Below are 16566 nucleotides of genomic sequence, written 5' to 3' on the forward strand. Positions count from 1 at the left end.
CCAAGTGCTGAGGAAGAAGGGGAGGCTTAGTTGATAAAGATATCTTTTAGGGTGGTGGAGATGATTTCTTGTCTAAATAACCAATCCTAATGATAAGTACTTTCGAACTTATCAAACACCATGTACTTATGTTTTCATTTAATCTTTTATAATAGACTGTGGGTTAAGCACTCTTACCCCCATAACAAGTGAGAAACTGAAACTTAAAAAAGTTGAGTGACCTCAGTTACTAGAAGTAAAGCCAGTACCCAAGTCTAGATTTGCTCCTGACTGGAAACACCCTAGAAGTGCTTTCCATGGGCTCACCTAAGTGGGGGCTGGTAGATGAGAGAGACTGGGGAGGACTTAGAAGTGAATTCACTTGTAAGTAAATATGGCACGTGGAATGCAGAAGTTGAGTAAGACCTGAGTGCGGGAAATGCACAGTAGAGAGTTCCTGTGGTTGGTTATCGTATTTGGAAATCTTACTAGGAACCATAAGTTAGCTAGACTGGGGATGGAGTTCAGTGATAGAATGCTTTCTTCGTGTCTATAAGCCATGTTTGGATCCCAGCCTGGGTGTGGGGTCCATAAATGGGATGTGGTGGCACACGACTTTGTCTCAGTACTTACAAAGTGGAAGCAGGAGGATCAGAAATCGAAGGCCACCCTCTGCCACATAGCAATTAGATCTTGTTATGAACTGTCACAGTTCCTTTAGTAGTCTGTATTGACTATTTCTTTTTTACTCTAAAACTTTGGAAAGCTGCATACCTCTGATGCCTGACGGCTTCTGTCTGGAGCAGTGAGGAATTCATGAAGCCCTGGCACAGACAGGGCCTGAACAGATCTTGTATTTTTCTAAAACTATGATTTTTGTTTCTTTTTTTATTGTGGAATCAGTAAAGACAGGTTTAATTAATGTCCTGGTGTAGTTTATGCCTTTAGGGCTGTCCATGTTACGTTGCTGTGTCAAATGCCTGAGGGAGGGTACTTTGGAAAGGATAGGTTGTGAAGAGGAATTAGTGACTGGAAAGATCAAACAGCAGAGGTGAGGGTTCTCTGCCCATGTCATGAGATAGCAGAGTGGTGGGCACAGTATAGAAGGAGCACGTGCTAAGGAGTGAAGGCAGGAGAGCAAGCTGAGAGAATAAACCTGTAGTGAAACAGCCATTCCCATGGAAACTTATAGCTTACCAGTAACCTGATTCACTCCTGACAGCATTAATCAATTCCTGTGGGTGGAGTCCCCTAGACCTAATTACCTCCTACCAGGCCTTGCCTCTTAAATTTATACTGTCCCACTGGGGGTCAAACTTGAAGCAGATGAGTCTTTAGGAGATAAACTGTCCAAACTCTAGCAGGTGTCAAGCTGAATAATGAAGCAGCTTCTAAAGAGTCTTCTCTCTTTAGTAAATGTAACAAAAGCAATCCTCCTGAAGGGCAGCACCTAACTGCCTGTTAACTTCATTATTCGTAACTCTAGTTTGTTTTTAATTTTAGAATTTCATGTCATCTGTTTGCGACATTCTTTTTGAAGCATTGTTTCCTGGATCTTCCTACTCAACAAGGTTTTCAGCTTTAAGCATATTGGGATCGGTAGCAGAAGTGTTTCCTGTCTCAGAAGGTAAGCTTCACCAATGTATGGGAAACATAGCACTTGGCCAGCATTTTGTTGTCTTTTGATAGATCCCTTCTTAATACATAGGTCTCATTTGTACATAATTAAAGTTGCTAGAAAAGGGCAGATGGGAAAGAAACTGTCTCCTCTTTTTGTCAGTCACTGCCTGCTCAGCATATTGTCACGTTGCATGGATCCTCTTGACTTCCTGCACCAAGACTTCCCGTACCTCACATTTGTTTGTGCTGTTATAAGAAAGGGCTTCATCTGTTAAGTTTAAAATGAAAACCACTATCTTTTATCTTATATTTAATAAAAAGATGAAAGAGCCTTTGTGGTTAAAATGTGGTTTCTCATATATATGCCATTTGCTTGGAGATTTCTTTTTTTTTTTGGTTTTTCGAGACAGGGTTTCTCTTTGGTTTTGGAGCCTGTCCTGGAACTAGCTCTTGTAGACCAGGCTGGTCTCGAACTCACAGAGATCTGCCTGCCTCTGCCTCCCGAGTGCTGGGATTAAAGGCGTGCGCCACCAACGCCCGGCTTGCTTGGAGATTTCTATATCTTCAGAAATCACATACTATAGTACAAGAACCATTGCATGACAACAAATTAAATTATCTACAGAAACGTGCAAGTTGATTCCAGAAAAAGAAAAACTATGAAAAAAAGAATAATTCTGTACTTAGTAAAAGATTGAAACAGATCAAAACCTATTCCTAGCCTCTGGGTATGATAATACATGCTTTTAATCCCCTCACTTAAAGGACTGAGGCAGGGGGATCTCAATTTAGAAGCCAACCTGCTTTACCTCGTCAAAACCTTGTCCCAAAACAAATGCAAAATCAAAAAGTTTTCTAACAAAGCAAAGTCCGGGACAAGTGACTGATAAATTCCACCAAATATTTATAGTTATCCCTTCTCATAGTCTTTCACAAAACTAAAGAGGAGGGATGACCTTCTGATTCATTCTGTGAACTCATAGAAAAGCAAATAAGGCTTGTAGAAGGGTCAGCAAGATGGCTCATGGTTTGCTGCCCAGCCTGCCTATGTGGTAGAAGGAGAGAACTGACTCCCGCAGCTTATCCTCTGACTTCTACATGTGCACAATGGCACATAAATGCAAAAAAAAAAAAAAAAAATTAAAAATAAGGACTCTGTAAGAAAATGATAGACCAGTATCTCTTATGAATATAGATTCAGAAAACCTCAAGAAAATACTCCAGTAAACAAAATTTAGCAGCATAGTAAAAATATTGAACACAGGGCTGGAGAAATGGGTAATATGGTTAAGAGTACTTCCTGCTTTTGTAGAAGACCCAGGTTCTATTCTTGGTTCCCACATGGAAACTCAAAACCATCCATGACTCTAATTCCAGGGAATCTATGCTCTTTTTTGATTTCTGTGGACACTGGAAACATGTGATACACATGTATTTAGGCAAAACACTCATACACATAAAATAAAAAAAAATAAATAACTTAAAAAAATGTATGCAGCCGAGTGGTGGTGGTGCACACTTTTAATTCCAGCATTTGGGAGGCAAAGGCAGGTGGATCTTTGTGAGTTTGAAGCCAGCCTGGTTTGCAAAACAAGTTCCAGGACAGTCTGGGCTGTTACAGAGAGAAACCCAGTTTTGAAACTTGAAACAAGAACAAGAAACAAACAACAACAATAACAAAAATGTGTGCTACAACCATGTGGAATTTATCCCAGGAATTTGGGATGGGTCAAAATAAAAAGATCATATAGGATGCCATTGCTTGTTATTCTGTCGGCTGACACTAAGATTTTGGATCTTAGATCAGTAAGTTTTTTAAAAGATTTATTTCTATTATATGCTTATGAATGTTCACCTGTATGTATGTATGTATGTGTGTATATGAATGTGTGTGTGTATGTATGTATGTATGTATGTATGTATGTATGTATGTATGTATGTCTTCTGTCTTTCTGGTGCCCACCAAGGCTAGAAGACAGCATTGGACTCTCTGAACTGGAGGTACAGATGGGGGTGAGATACCATGTGGTGCTGGAAACTGAACCTGGGTCTTCTATAAGAGCAGCAAGTGCTCTTAACTACTGAGTCATCTTTCTAGCGCCATGAAGATTTTTAAAAATGGGTTCCTAAGTTTATTTGTTCATTTTTATTTTCAAAGTAACTGAGAGATCTTTCATACCCTTTGAAAGGGAATAAAATATTTTTAAGTCTTAAAAATGTGTTTTATATTTATAAATCTGTAGTATTTTGTCATTTGAAGAGATGCAATTTATGCTATTGTATAGTGTATGCTATGTAAAGGATGAAATGAAATGTTATTGTGGTAAAGCAGGAAGTATGAATTTTGTACTGATCTTATATAAATATCTGACCAAGATAGCTTTGGGCAGTTGATTTTATTTTTTTTTTTGATTTACTTTTAAATGGTTTTCATTTATTTAAAAATTTAAGGTACCATCCAACCAGTGTATCAGCTGAGTCATGACATTGATGCTGGCCGTTTCCAAATACTGATAGAATGTTTTACTAGTACTTTTGAAGAAGTGAAAACCTTAGCATTTGACCTTCTGATGAAGCTGCCGTCAGTAACAGCTGGACAGTTTCAGGTATTTGGACTTTACCTATGTAAATGTGCATGTATGAAGAAATCTTACTTTAACTTAGGTAAAGCAGTCAGGATTGTCCTGGGTCTGTCTTTGCTTCCTTAGGTCATTTGAGTATTTCTTTCAGTTTCTGTCTGTTTGGTCTAGCAGGAGTGGGAAATGGTAAAAATCCACATCACTGAGCTATACTTTTTAAAACTGCTTTGGTGGAAAGGGAGGCGTAGGAGGCAGTAGGTTTTGTTGTTTACAAGATTATTGGTAGATTTCAGTTATGTGGTCTCCATAGTTCCCTTGGACTTGTAATATTTGTTCAAAACATATCACTTACGGTAATTTTGAGGTTTTAAAGATAATCTTCCTGATTATAGACTGAGAAGCTGAGCGTACATGAGGTAGAGAATGTGTTTCTGGTCTTCCTCTAAGCAGTAGCTAAACCGAGACTGAAACCTCAGACTATTTGAGGCTAGCAGCAGTTCTCTGCAGAGGCGCTTGGCCCCAGCTCTCTCCCCGACACTGCTTTTCCTGCCTTGGGGTAGGAAATGAAGATGGGATTAGGGGTAAAGGCATGGTATAGGGTAGGTCTGCAGGGACACCCAGTCAGGCACTGTCCTCTTTAACTTGTTCTGGGAATGTGGGGTCACCAGGACCACAGTGAGGGTAGAGCTTTGCCTTCCGTTAGCATTTTCAGAGGCTAAGGGGCTGAGGGGCTACAGCTGTTAGATTATATTTAGGGTATGCTATACAGCCGTACACCATCTTATAGGTGTAGGATTCAGAGGAGCAGAGTCTACCAAGACAGCCCCATATTGTTGTTTCTGTGTCTTTGGTACGGCATCACAGGGTCTCAGGGTGTCACTGCTCTGACTTGTGTCCAGCTTAGGAATGGCTGCCCAGGATCTGGCTGTATCTGTAGTCTTCCGGGTGCCTTAGTGAGCAGAAGGTTCTTTGCTATCCACTGCTAAACTCTTGTGCCTTATAGAGTTTAAAAATAGACTTTCTTTTATTAGTACAGCTTCCCTTACTGTTTATCACATATAGCTTTTTATCAAATAGATTAGCTATGCCTCATTCCTTTCAAATAACTTTTGAAAGGTGTTGTAAGGGGAGTGGCAAGCTGTGTCCCGCCGCCCGGCTAGCTTATACCCCGAAATAACACACAAATTGTATTCATTTAAACACTGCCTTGCCCATTAGCTCTAGCCTCTTACTGGCTAACTCTCACATCTTAATTAACCCATTTCTATTAATGTGTATTGCCACTTGACTGTGGCTTACTGGCATGAGTCTAACCAGCGTCCATCTTGGGCAGGAGAATCATGGCGTCTACCACACTTCCCTTTTTCCCAGCATCCTGTTCTGTCTACTCTGCCCACTTAAGGGCTGCCCTATCAAACAGCCAAGCCAGCTTCTTTATTCAACCAATGAAAGCAAAACAAATAGAGAAGAACCTCCTACAGAAAGGATATAGAGTGAGAAGGTAAACTGTAGAAAGAACTGGTTCTTCATACCTGTGAAGGCCCTGAGAGGACCTCCGCATCTTTTCCATAAACTTGTACTCATTGAGACACATGATATTTAAGAAATTTCTGCCCCATGTGGATTAAGTTAGGATTTTAGATATAGTATCTGGCCATTGTCATAAACATTTATGATTTTAAAATGAGGCAGGCAAGGTGGCTCAATAGGTAAAGATGCCAGTCACCAGCCTTGTGATCTGGGTTTGGTCTCTGACCTCTACATGGTAGAGGAAGAGAATCAATTCTTTAAGTCGTCCTCTGACTTTCATTTGAGCACCATAGTGTGTGCAAGTCCGTTTCAGGTCACCACTCTCAGATAAGTAAATGTAATTTAAATAAAAGAATCGACCACCTCCTCTTTAAACAAAGATTTAAAAATATTGGCTATGTATTTCCAAAGTTCTGTATTTTATGTAGTACGTCATTCTTTTGAACAGTATAAGTTAACATTTAAGTATTCCTTGAGTGCTAGCTGAACCTCTCGAGTACACTGTGTTTATAATACATGTTCTTGATGGTATGTCTTTCTGATATGTGTCTTTTCTACTCATTTGGTTTACTACCCATCTTTCTGTGGAGCTGCAAATCTTGTGTATTTATGGTACATTAATATTTTAAGCTTTTGAATTACATTTATTTGTGCATGTGTGCTACTGGGGTGGTGTGTGTGTATGTGTGTGTGTGTGTGTGTTGGTAGGTCAGAGGACAACCTGCGGAAGTTGTTTATCTTTTTCCACCATATGAGTTCCAGGATCTGATTCAGGTTTTTACGCTCTGAGTCATCTTTAGGTTTCCTTGTATTAATATTTTGCTCTAAATGGGATAAAAGTATTCTCAGTTTTTTTGTTTGTTTGTTTGTTTGTTTTTTAAGTTTTTTAGACAGGGTTTCTCTGTGTAATAGGCCTAGCTGTCTTGGAACTCACTTGGTAGACCAGGCTGGCCTTGAACTCACAGAAATCCAAGTACCTCTGCCTCCCGAGTGCTGGGATTAAAGGCGCCACCACCACTGCCTGGCTAAGTGGTCTGTTTTAAGACTGTTTATTTTCTTACGGATTTATAGGTAGTGTAGTTTAAGATTTTATTCTTAGGTAGAAAGATGACTTAGATGTTTATTTAGTACTTTCTGATAATTATTTAGATTTAATTTTTTTGACCACTAAAAGTTTTTTTAGGTTATAGAAAATTAAATGTCAAGTAGAAAATAATTTAGATTAAAAACAAACTGACATGCAAATCAATACATTTGCTATCTACTATTTTGAAATTGTTAGACATCATTATCAGCGTACTAATAATCAAATCCAAAAGTGAGTTTCTAACTCCTCTCATTAGATAGTTATAGAACAATCCAAAAAGAATCACAGTAATACTAAGTAGCTAAACACTGATGTCCAGAATGGTTTGATGACCATGTGGCTTGACAGCTGTGGGATTGGGGCTGGGGTCCATGTCTCCCATTGTTAACCCAATGTCCTTTCCTAGTTGTCACAGGGACTTTTGCCTTGCTCTGTGTTCTTTAGCAGAGCGAGGAGTGGAGTGTTAAGTAAGGCACGGGTGTAGGAGTTTGGCTGCCAGACTTCTGAGTCTGATTGGCCCCTTCTTCTCCAGGTTGTATGGAGTTATACCATGAGGAGCCTCTCTTTGTCTCTGTCATTTGAGCAGCCCGTTCTATGAGAAGGGAAAAAGGGGAAGAACAGTAATGTGGTGTTCAGATAAGACATAAGCTGAGAAACAAAGCTAATGAAACTTGTGCTCTGAGTAGAGGTGGTCTGCCTGGGGGCCTAGCAGAGTTCACAGGAAAGCAGTATCTGTTTGCCCATTGAGTTTCCCAATGGAAATTATATTCAGGGTCTTCATCTCTGAAGTGATTAATGGTCATCACCAAGTACTGTAGGAAAAGTAGCCTATGTTCATGGAGAAAAGCAGTTCATAGTCATTAATGTTCATACTGAGTCACAGCCAGATGGTGGGTATGAACTTAAATACACTGTTCCTTTAAGTTCCTCTCTGCCATGGTGATTGAGACTGTGCTCTGCTCTAGGATCCTGAGAAGCTGCAAGACCTGTTCCAGGCAGCATTGGAGCTCAGCTCCAGCACAAAGCCGTACGACTGTGTGACTGCCTCCTACCTGCTGAACTTGCTGATATGGCAAGATGCCCTGCCAGCCTCCCTTTCTGCCTCCTCAGCATGGCTGCTCACATGTGAGGCTGGAGAGAAGGCTGCAGTGCTGGAAAGGAACACATTAGTGGGTTTGTATTGAGAAAATGATCTTTTACTGTCATTTATCAAATTCTTTATATTAGTTTCTTTTTGGTTAGAGTACCCAATGGTTCAATATTTTCTTGTTTTTAAAAGTTTCTAGCACATAAGAACACGAGTACCACTTATGCAAATGAATAGTTTATTCTTCTTTAACACCTATTTCTTCTGTTTTCTCTTTTCCCTCTGTTTAGCAACCTTAACTGTCCTGGAACTAGGCATGTGGACCAGGCTGGCCTCTAACTGAGATCCATCTGCCTCTGCCTCTTGAGTGTTGGGATTAAAGGTGTGTGTCACCACACCCACCTGTTGCTAAACAGAAGACTTATGCTAAATAATTAGATGCACAAATGTGCATTAATGGAAACATTTTGAAGAAGGCATCTTTTCTTTTTTTATTTTACTTTCATTGTGACCACAGACAAATCATCCTCCTTGTCTCTGTACAGAGCAGTTACTTTGATGTTGGGATATTTTCCTCAATCACTTCTTCACCTTATTATTTTGTTATTTTTAAAAGCATTAAAACTTAAATGCTGCTTGTGAATGTACTTGTGTGGTGTGTGCATACATGTGTGCATGTGCATGGAGGCCAGAGGAGAAGATCTGCTCTCCTGTCCTATCCCTCTGTGTTTTCTTCCCAGAAATCAGTTCTCTCACTGAACCAGGAACTGCACTAGTGGCCAGCAAGCCCCAGAGATCCTCATGTCCGTCTTCCACAGTGCTAGGGTTGTAGGCGTCTGACCACACCCAGCTCTTGGATTTGAACTCAGGCTCACATGCTTGCATGGCAAGATAACATTGAGCTATCTCTGTAGCTCTCACATTAATTTTTGAGACAGAATCTCTTCATTGAACCTGGAGCTTGCCATTTCTGCTTGACTGACTGGCAAGGGAACATCCAGATTCTGCCTGTTTCAGAATTCTACCTCTCCACTGGGGTTACGTATGTGTCCGCCATGCCAAACTTTTATATCCATGCTGGTGATTCCAACTGAGAGCTTCCTGCTTGTATAACACTGAGCCAATTCTCCAGCCTCCCCCACTTTCTACTCTCTCTTTTTTAAATAGGATCTCTTGTGGCCTAGGTCAGCCTGAAACTTGCTTTGTAGTCAACAGTAAACTTGAGCTTCTGCTCCTCCTGCCTTACCCAGTGCAGTACCAGGCATTGAGCCCAGGACTTTGTGCATGCTAGGCAAGTGAACAGCAAGGACAGGAAGCAACACAGCACCATCAGCTTAGAGGGAAATGCAGACCAAAATCACAGAGAGGAAAGTCTTCATTCTAAGTATGATATCTAAGTAGAAATCCCGAAATTATAAATGTTGTTGAGGCTGTGAAGAAAATAGAATATGCACTGCTATGGTCGAGGGTATGCACAAAACCATTTAGCCTGTAAATATCCAGAGAAATTAAAACATAAGCCCAGTCAAGAATTGTACAAGAATGTTCATAGAAATATTATTCATACTTTTCTAAAAGTTGAAATAAGCCATGTGCACATCAATTACTGGGTAGGTAAAAATGTGTTATGCGTGGACAGTGGACTCCTGTCCAGCATATAAAAGAATGAATTATTGATGCAGCTTTGATGAACTTTGAAAACATTATGACAAGTGAGTGGAGCCAGTCTCGTGTTACTTTTTTCTATTTATGATTGTCTAGAATAAGCAAAAAAAAATTTTTTTTCTTTTTGTTTTTTTGAGACAGGATCTCATATAGCCCAGGCCAACCTCCAACTTGCTATGTAGCCAGGCTGGTCCTGAACTCCTGATCTCCCTACCTCAGTTTCCCGTGTTCTAGAACTACAGACAGGTATATATCACCACACCTGGCTAAGAATAGGCATATCTATATGGACAAAATAAGTCAGTACAGAGCAAGAGTAGAGCTACCATGAGAGGAGTGACTGTTGCTTCTGAGTGAAGGTTTTTGTTTTAGTTTTGTGTATGTGTCAGTAGACAGTAAATATGTTCTAGAATAGTGCTTATGTTTGTATATAGAAAAAATGACTTGTACACTCTTGATTTTTATTGTATTTGTGCATGTATGCATGTGTAACAGTGTGAATGTCAGAGGACACCTTTGGGAGCCAATTCTCTTCTTTCACCCCTTGGGCCCTGGGGCTCCAGCTCAGGCCGTCATGTGTGGTTGGAAGCTCCTCTGGTCACTGAGCCATCTTAACTTTGCTCAACTTGTGCACTTGAAATGTGTGAATTGCTTGGTGTCTGAATTGTATCTTGATTACACTGTTACTAAATATCATTTTTGGTCAAATAGTCCATGCTACATGGTCCTGGAATTTGACACCCAGCTAGAGGGTATCTAAAAGGATTGGTTCAGAGTGAGTATCATTAAACTGGCAGTTAAGTGAATGCATCCCCCCCCCCCCCCCACAGGGTTTCTCTGTAGCTTTAGGGCCTGTCCTGGAACTAGCTCTTGTAGACCAGGCTGGCCTTGAATTCACAGAGATCCTACTGCCTCATGTGTCCTGGAATTAAAGGCGTGTGCCACCACCTGGCTTGCATTCCATTTTTTTAAAGTGCTAACAGGCTCGGATACCCCTGAAATCTTTGATTCAAACTTCTGACTTAGGGGCTGGAAGGATTACTCAGTTGGTATAGCGCTTGCTCTGCACACGGGAAGATCTGAGTTGGGATCGTCAGTGTCTATGGAAAAAGCCAGGTGTGGCAATGTGCATTTGTCATTCCAGCCTGGGGAGGCAGACACGGAGCATCTTGAAGCTGGCCAGCCAGCAAGCCAGCCTTGCTGCATTAGTGAGCCATAGGCTTAGTGAAAAAGCTTTCTTCAGAAAATAAGGTGGAGAGGGATCAGGGAAGGTATCCAGCATTGACCTGTCTTCCAGCTGTCCATATGCACATTTGTACATTGTACTCAGAGACCTCTAGTTTATGGTTCTCAACCTTGGGGCGTGACCCCTTTGGGGGTTGAATGACCTTTTCACAGGGGTAGCCCAGGACCATTGGAAAACATAGATATTTACATTATGATCATAACAGTAGCAAAATTACAGTTATGAAGTAGCAATGAAATAATTTTATGGTTGCGGGTCACCACACAATGAGGAACTGTATTAAAGGGTTGTAGCATTAGAAAGGTTGAGAACCACTGCCCATAGTGTTAACAGTTAGTTGAGCTGGGTATGTTCTTTTTCTATAAATAAATTATAAATGTGTTCTGTATATAACTGAGGCTAATTCAGTTTCTCTTTGTTTTTTTCCTAGTTATTAAATGCTTGATGGAAAGTCTTGAGGATGAGATATCTCAGGCTGAGGACTCCCTGCTTCAGGCCGCATCCTCATTTCCAATGTATGGAAGAGTCCACTGTATAACAAGAGCTTTTCAGAAGTTGCCTCTACAGTAAGAATACCCACAGCTATATCTTGTTTTAGAAATACACTTGTGTCTGGCATTTAGCTTTTTACTGGAGTCTGTTTTTGGAAATGAATGTTATGTTGCTTTAAAAAGATTGAAAATTAGATTTAATTATCTACCCATATATGTATATATTTAAGTCCCTAATATTTCATATACCACACAGTTTTAAGCCATAAATTCTTGCAGCTCTTTTTTATGTTAATTTCATTTCTAAAATGAGTGTTTTGCTTTTTATATCATGTCTCTACTGTGTTGTTGCAGTGACCTGCAGTTGGTGAGTGAGTGGAGGCTAGTGGTGGAGAGGCTTCTGCTGCTGTCCTACAGGCTCTCTGCTGTGGTGTCTCCTGTCATCCAGAGCTCCTCCCCGGAAGGCCTCATCCCTATGGACACTGACTCAGGTCAGCAGTTTCTAACTATTATAAACAGCCCCCAGCAGGAGAGAGGTTTTACACAATGGTGTAGTGAGTGGTAAGGTGCCTTTGCTCCTGTGAGCATACTCACCCATCTTCCCACAGGCAGACTTAATGTTATTCTCTGAGTTAGAAAGAAAAAGAAGAGGGACAAAGAAGGGGATCAGTGGGAGTGAGGAGGACAAGGGAGGGTAATGTAGAGAATATGATCAGAGTATGCTATGAAATTATATTCATCATTAGTCCTATCATGTATAACCAGTGCCTACTAAATAAAATTAAATAAAAGACAAAAGAAAAAAGAGAGTTACATTTATAAAATGCCCCCAAACTCCAGAGACCCAGGTGATGAAGAAGATAGGTTGAGTTTTACAGTATTGTTTTTCAGAGCAGGTAGTACAAATATGTGAAGTGGGCAGAGAAGACCACTTACTGGGAATCTGAAATGAACCAAGACCAATTGATGGGAATGAATGAAAGGAAATAGTTATCCAGAATTGAACTCAAGGACTTTTATCTGCTTTTGCCTTCCCAATCTCTGCATCTTTGCGCATTTTCCTACCGTGAATCTGCATGCAAGCCAGGGGTTAGGACTACTTGGTATGTCCTGCATGCAAGTCAAGGGTTAGGACTGCTCGGCACTCTCCCTTCTCACACCCAGTGCATTTCTCTTTTCTTTCAGGCTTACTCTTACAAACTCTTAAATCTCTTTCCTTTTTCTCTGCATCCTCTTGTCCTCTCCAGGTCATTTTCTGTTTTCTTAGGTTATCCTAGATCCTTCCCTGTGGATTTCCCTTCATTCTTACCTTCTTCCATTTCCTTCTAACAAAGTTCAAGTGACTTTTTCTAGTCATGTAACTTATCATTTGAATGGCACATAGTCTAGCCACTTGTTCTGTCCCATGTTGATGTGTCAGTGCTCTCCCCTGTGTCCTGTAGTGGTTTGCACCTGCTTTCTATCCAGCCTGTTTCATAACGCTTTTCTCCCCTGGAGCTCTCCTTCATGGAACATATTGTGCAGGAGTGGCGCCTGTGCTTTCCTGCCTTGTGATGAAATTTAGTGATGATTCATGATACCAAGGCAGTTCATTACTTCAGCGCATGTTAATCTAACTACCTAATTTTGATACTTTAGTTTGCCTACTTAGATAGTACATTTTGAATATTTCGCTCAGGCAAATACTGGTAGATTCTAAATGAGCAGTCTTGAATGTTTCAGTTCCTTAATGTGGTAGATCTTGTGAATATGCATAAGAGGTTTTATTGTTGTTATTATTATTAAAGAGTAGGTGGGGAGGAGCCGGACAGATTTGGGAGGGGAAAGAATATGATCAAAATTTACTGAATGAAAAAATTTTAAAAGAATAAAAAAGATTTTAAATTTAAAAAGGTTGATCTTAAATCAACATACTCTTATCTCAAAGACTTTTCCTGAATTCTGCCCCCAGCTCCTGAGGGGAAAGAATTTTTTATATTTTGTATGAATATTATATACTGTTTTATACTTCGTTCTTGTTTTATAGGTCGTATATCCTGAACTCCCTTGCAAAGAGCCATAGTTAGATAGATAGGATTGCTAAAATTTTGTTCTGATTGTTTCTCTTTCTCTTCTTCTCTTGGCTTTTGGGGTGGGGAGTTGGGGGTAGTGTTATTTTTTCCTGGCTATTAAAATTAGCTTTTTTGACAGAATTTCAGGGAAGCATCAATGAGCATAATGTGTTGATTGAATGCCTGTGAACACAGTTTTGAGTCTCTATATTTCCCACACTTTTCTGAATAGATGTATGCCATCTTTATCTCCTATTAGATGTTTTTGTTTGTTCCATGTGATTGGTTACCTGTTGGATTTTTTTTTTTTTTTTTCGAGACAGGGTTTCTCTGTAGCTTTTGGAGCCTGTCCTGGAACTAGCTCTTGTAGACCAGGCTGGCCTCGAACTCACAGAGATCCTCCTGCCTCTGCCTCCTGAGTGCCAGGATTAAAGGCATGCACCACCACCACCTGGCACTTGTTGGTACTTTTTAAAAATTAGAGCTAGGGTGACTTCTAGCTACCCATCCATCTTCCCATTCATTTCGCCCAATTCCCTGAACCTCTGTATTGAGCCAGGTTTGTTCTAGGCATTGGTGATTCACAGTGAGTACCTGTAGTTTACTAAAAGATGCTTAATGAAACATTGGCACTGTGCATCATGTTGAGAAGGCTGGATCTTTTGCTTTTCTAAACCAGATATGGAATTTTTCTATGCATATGTTACAAAAGATTGTGTGGTGTTGATTTTTTTTGTAGCTATCACAACACATTTTTTTATCTTTCAATCTTAGTAACTTATGTTGTAGGCTAGGAAATTAAACTTTACTTCTCTCACATGATAAAGCTCTGTAACTCTAAGGAAAACAGCGATCACAGTCTTTGAACGGTGGATGTTTGAACTGCATTGTTGTCATGTCATATCTTAAGAGCACACTCTAATATCATGAAGACCCTATATAAGAAACTTTATACTGGCCGTCCTGTGCGCTCAGGGATTGTCGCTGTTGGAAACTACAGCAACTTTGAGTTAGTTGAGGGAAATCTGCATGACCTGGAACTTGGCGTTCATGCATACTTATCTTTTCTTCAGAGTCAGCAAGCCGCTTGCAAGTCATTCTCAATGAGATTCAGCCACGGGATACTAATGCTTACTTCAACCAAGCCAAAATACTGAAAGAATGCGATAGCTTTGATTTGGAAGACTTGAGTGCCAGTGTCTCAAATATTGATAGCTTCGCAGAAATCAAAGGTAAGACACACCTTGTGTGTGTGTTTGCATACCTAAGTGCAGGTGTCTGTGAAAGTCAAAGGTGTCAGATCCTTCTGGAGCTGAAGTCCGTAGGCCGTTGAGTTGCCAGATGTGGATTCTTAAACCCAGACTCTTAACTGCTGAGCCATCTTTCCAACCCCAGAATAATGCCCTTTAGAGTTCAGATGTACAGAACATGTCTGGAAAACAAAGATTTTTCTTTTTAATTTAGGTTTTGAAACTACTTTATAAGAGCTTTCTCAGAAAATGGTATGTCTTAGTTCAACATAAATGATGCTACAACAAACCTTTTGAGTATAAAACTCTTTAACAGCCCAGCCGGGAGAGCAGGGACACATGGTGATGATGGGCCTGGGCGTGGGCGGCCTCACCTCCTCCCTGCTGCACAGTCATGGTGTCTTCTCTGGGAGTTCTTAAGTCAGCATAAATAAAGGAAACCTTATTATCAAGCAGAACGTGAGCTTCTATGTTATATCAAACCACCAGATCACAAGAAGTAATTTCTTAGTGATTTGCCCTGTGGCTATATTCTCCACTAGGTGGGGTTATCGACTTGCAAAAAATTCTCTTTGCAATTTGTACTTTTAAAATGACAGTTATAGGTTTTCACTGTAATACTGAAATGTCAATTTAAAACAGTGTAAAGTCATGCTCTATATCCTCCCCAGTTCTACCCAGCTCCCATTTTGTGTATAAGCCACTCTATCCATACTGTGTATTTATACGTGCATTTATTCTTTTAGCTTAGAGAGCTTTCTTTTTAAAAGCAAGATAGAATAAACAGTTTTGTTAACTTCCTTTTTTACATTAATAGAATTTTTTAATGTTAGTAATAAAATACACCTAGAACTTGGATAAGAGAATAAGTAGGAGGACATTTGGGGCTAGAGAGGTGGCTCAGTGGGTTAAGAGCACTGGCAGTTCTTCCAGAGGACCTGGATTCAATTCCCAGCACCCACATGGCAGCTCACAACTGTCTGTAACTCCAGTTCCAGGGGATCTGATACCTTCATACCAATGCACGTAAAATTAAGTAGGAAGACATTTAGCTCATTTGCCATGTGATTTGAACATACTTTGAAAGATAATTATTATTTGCTTTTGATTTTAAAAGTTTTGTCTTGGGGCTTGAAAGAGAGCAGTTAAGAGCCCTGTCTGTTCTTTTGAAGAATCTGGGTGCAATCCTAGTACCTACATGCTAGCTCACAACTGTCTGTAACTCTAATTCCAGAGGATCCCGTGTTTTTTTTTTTTTTTTATTTTTTTTTCCCTTTGTGGGCACCAGTCATGCATGTAGTGATACACAAGCAGGCAAAGCAAAACACCCATGTGCATTAAAACACAAAAAGACATATTAAATGTTCTGTGTTAGGGACTGGAGAAGTAGCTAAGTGGTTATGAGCACTTGCTCTTGCTTTTCTATCTATCTGTATCTGCTATCTATCCACCCACCCATTTATTATATCTATCTGTTTGTCTGTCCGTCTGCTCATCCATCTGCCTGCCTGCCTGCCTGCCTTCCTTCCTTCCTTCCTTCCTTCCTTCCTTCCTTCCTTCCTTCCTTCCCTACCTACTATGCATCCACCCATCTTCCTCTCTCTGTCTGTCTGTCTGTCTGTCTGTCTGTCTGTCTCTCTCAGTATAGATGCCCGTACTGTAATTCTTTTTTTTTTTGAGACAGAGTTTCTCTGTAATTTTCAGCCTGTCCTAGAACCAGCTTTTGTAGACCCATGCTGTAATTCTAACACTCAGGATCTCAGGATGTTGGGTAAGGAGGGCTGTGAGTTTGAGAAGTCTGAGCTACATAAGGAGATACTGTATATAAAAAAGCAAAGCCAAGCCGGGCGGTGGTGGCGCACGTCTTTAATCCCAGCACTCGGGAGGCAGAGGCAGGCGGATCTCTGTGAGTTCGAGACCAGCCTGGTCTACAAGAGCTAGTTCCAGGACAGGCTCCAAAGCTACAGAGAAACCCTGCCTC

The 16566-nt window shown here is 40.4% G+C and overlaps 1 protein-coding gene across 1 annotated transcript in view; it reads left to right on the top strand.

Annotated features, from left to right (window-relative positions):
- The window catches only part of Thada (THADA armadillo repeat containing), a 317002-nt gene that overhangs the window by 24428 nt on the left and 276008 nt on the right, over positions 1-16566 (top strand). Inside the window, exons 15-20 of the mRNA XM_057784137.1 lie at positions 1483-1606; positions 4051-4205; positions 7761-7968; positions 11224-11359; positions 11639-11775; positions 14409-14567. Coding sequence (XP_057640120.1) covers positions 1483-1606; positions 4051-4205; positions 7761-7968; positions 11224-11359; positions 11639-11775; positions 14409-14567 — 919 coding nt within the window. The remainder of the gene's footprint in view (positions 1-1482; positions 1607-4050; positions 4206-7760; positions 7969-11223; positions 11360-11638; positions 11776-14408; positions 14568-16566) is intronic.

The sequence above is a fragment of the Chionomys nivalis genome, chromosome 1, assembly GCF_950005125.1.
Source record: "Chionomys nivalis chromosome 1, mChiNiv1.1, whole genome shotgun sequence".
Taxonomy (NCBI): Eukaryota; Metazoa; Chordata; class Mammalia; order Rodentia; family Cricetidae; genus Chionomys; species Chionomys nivalis.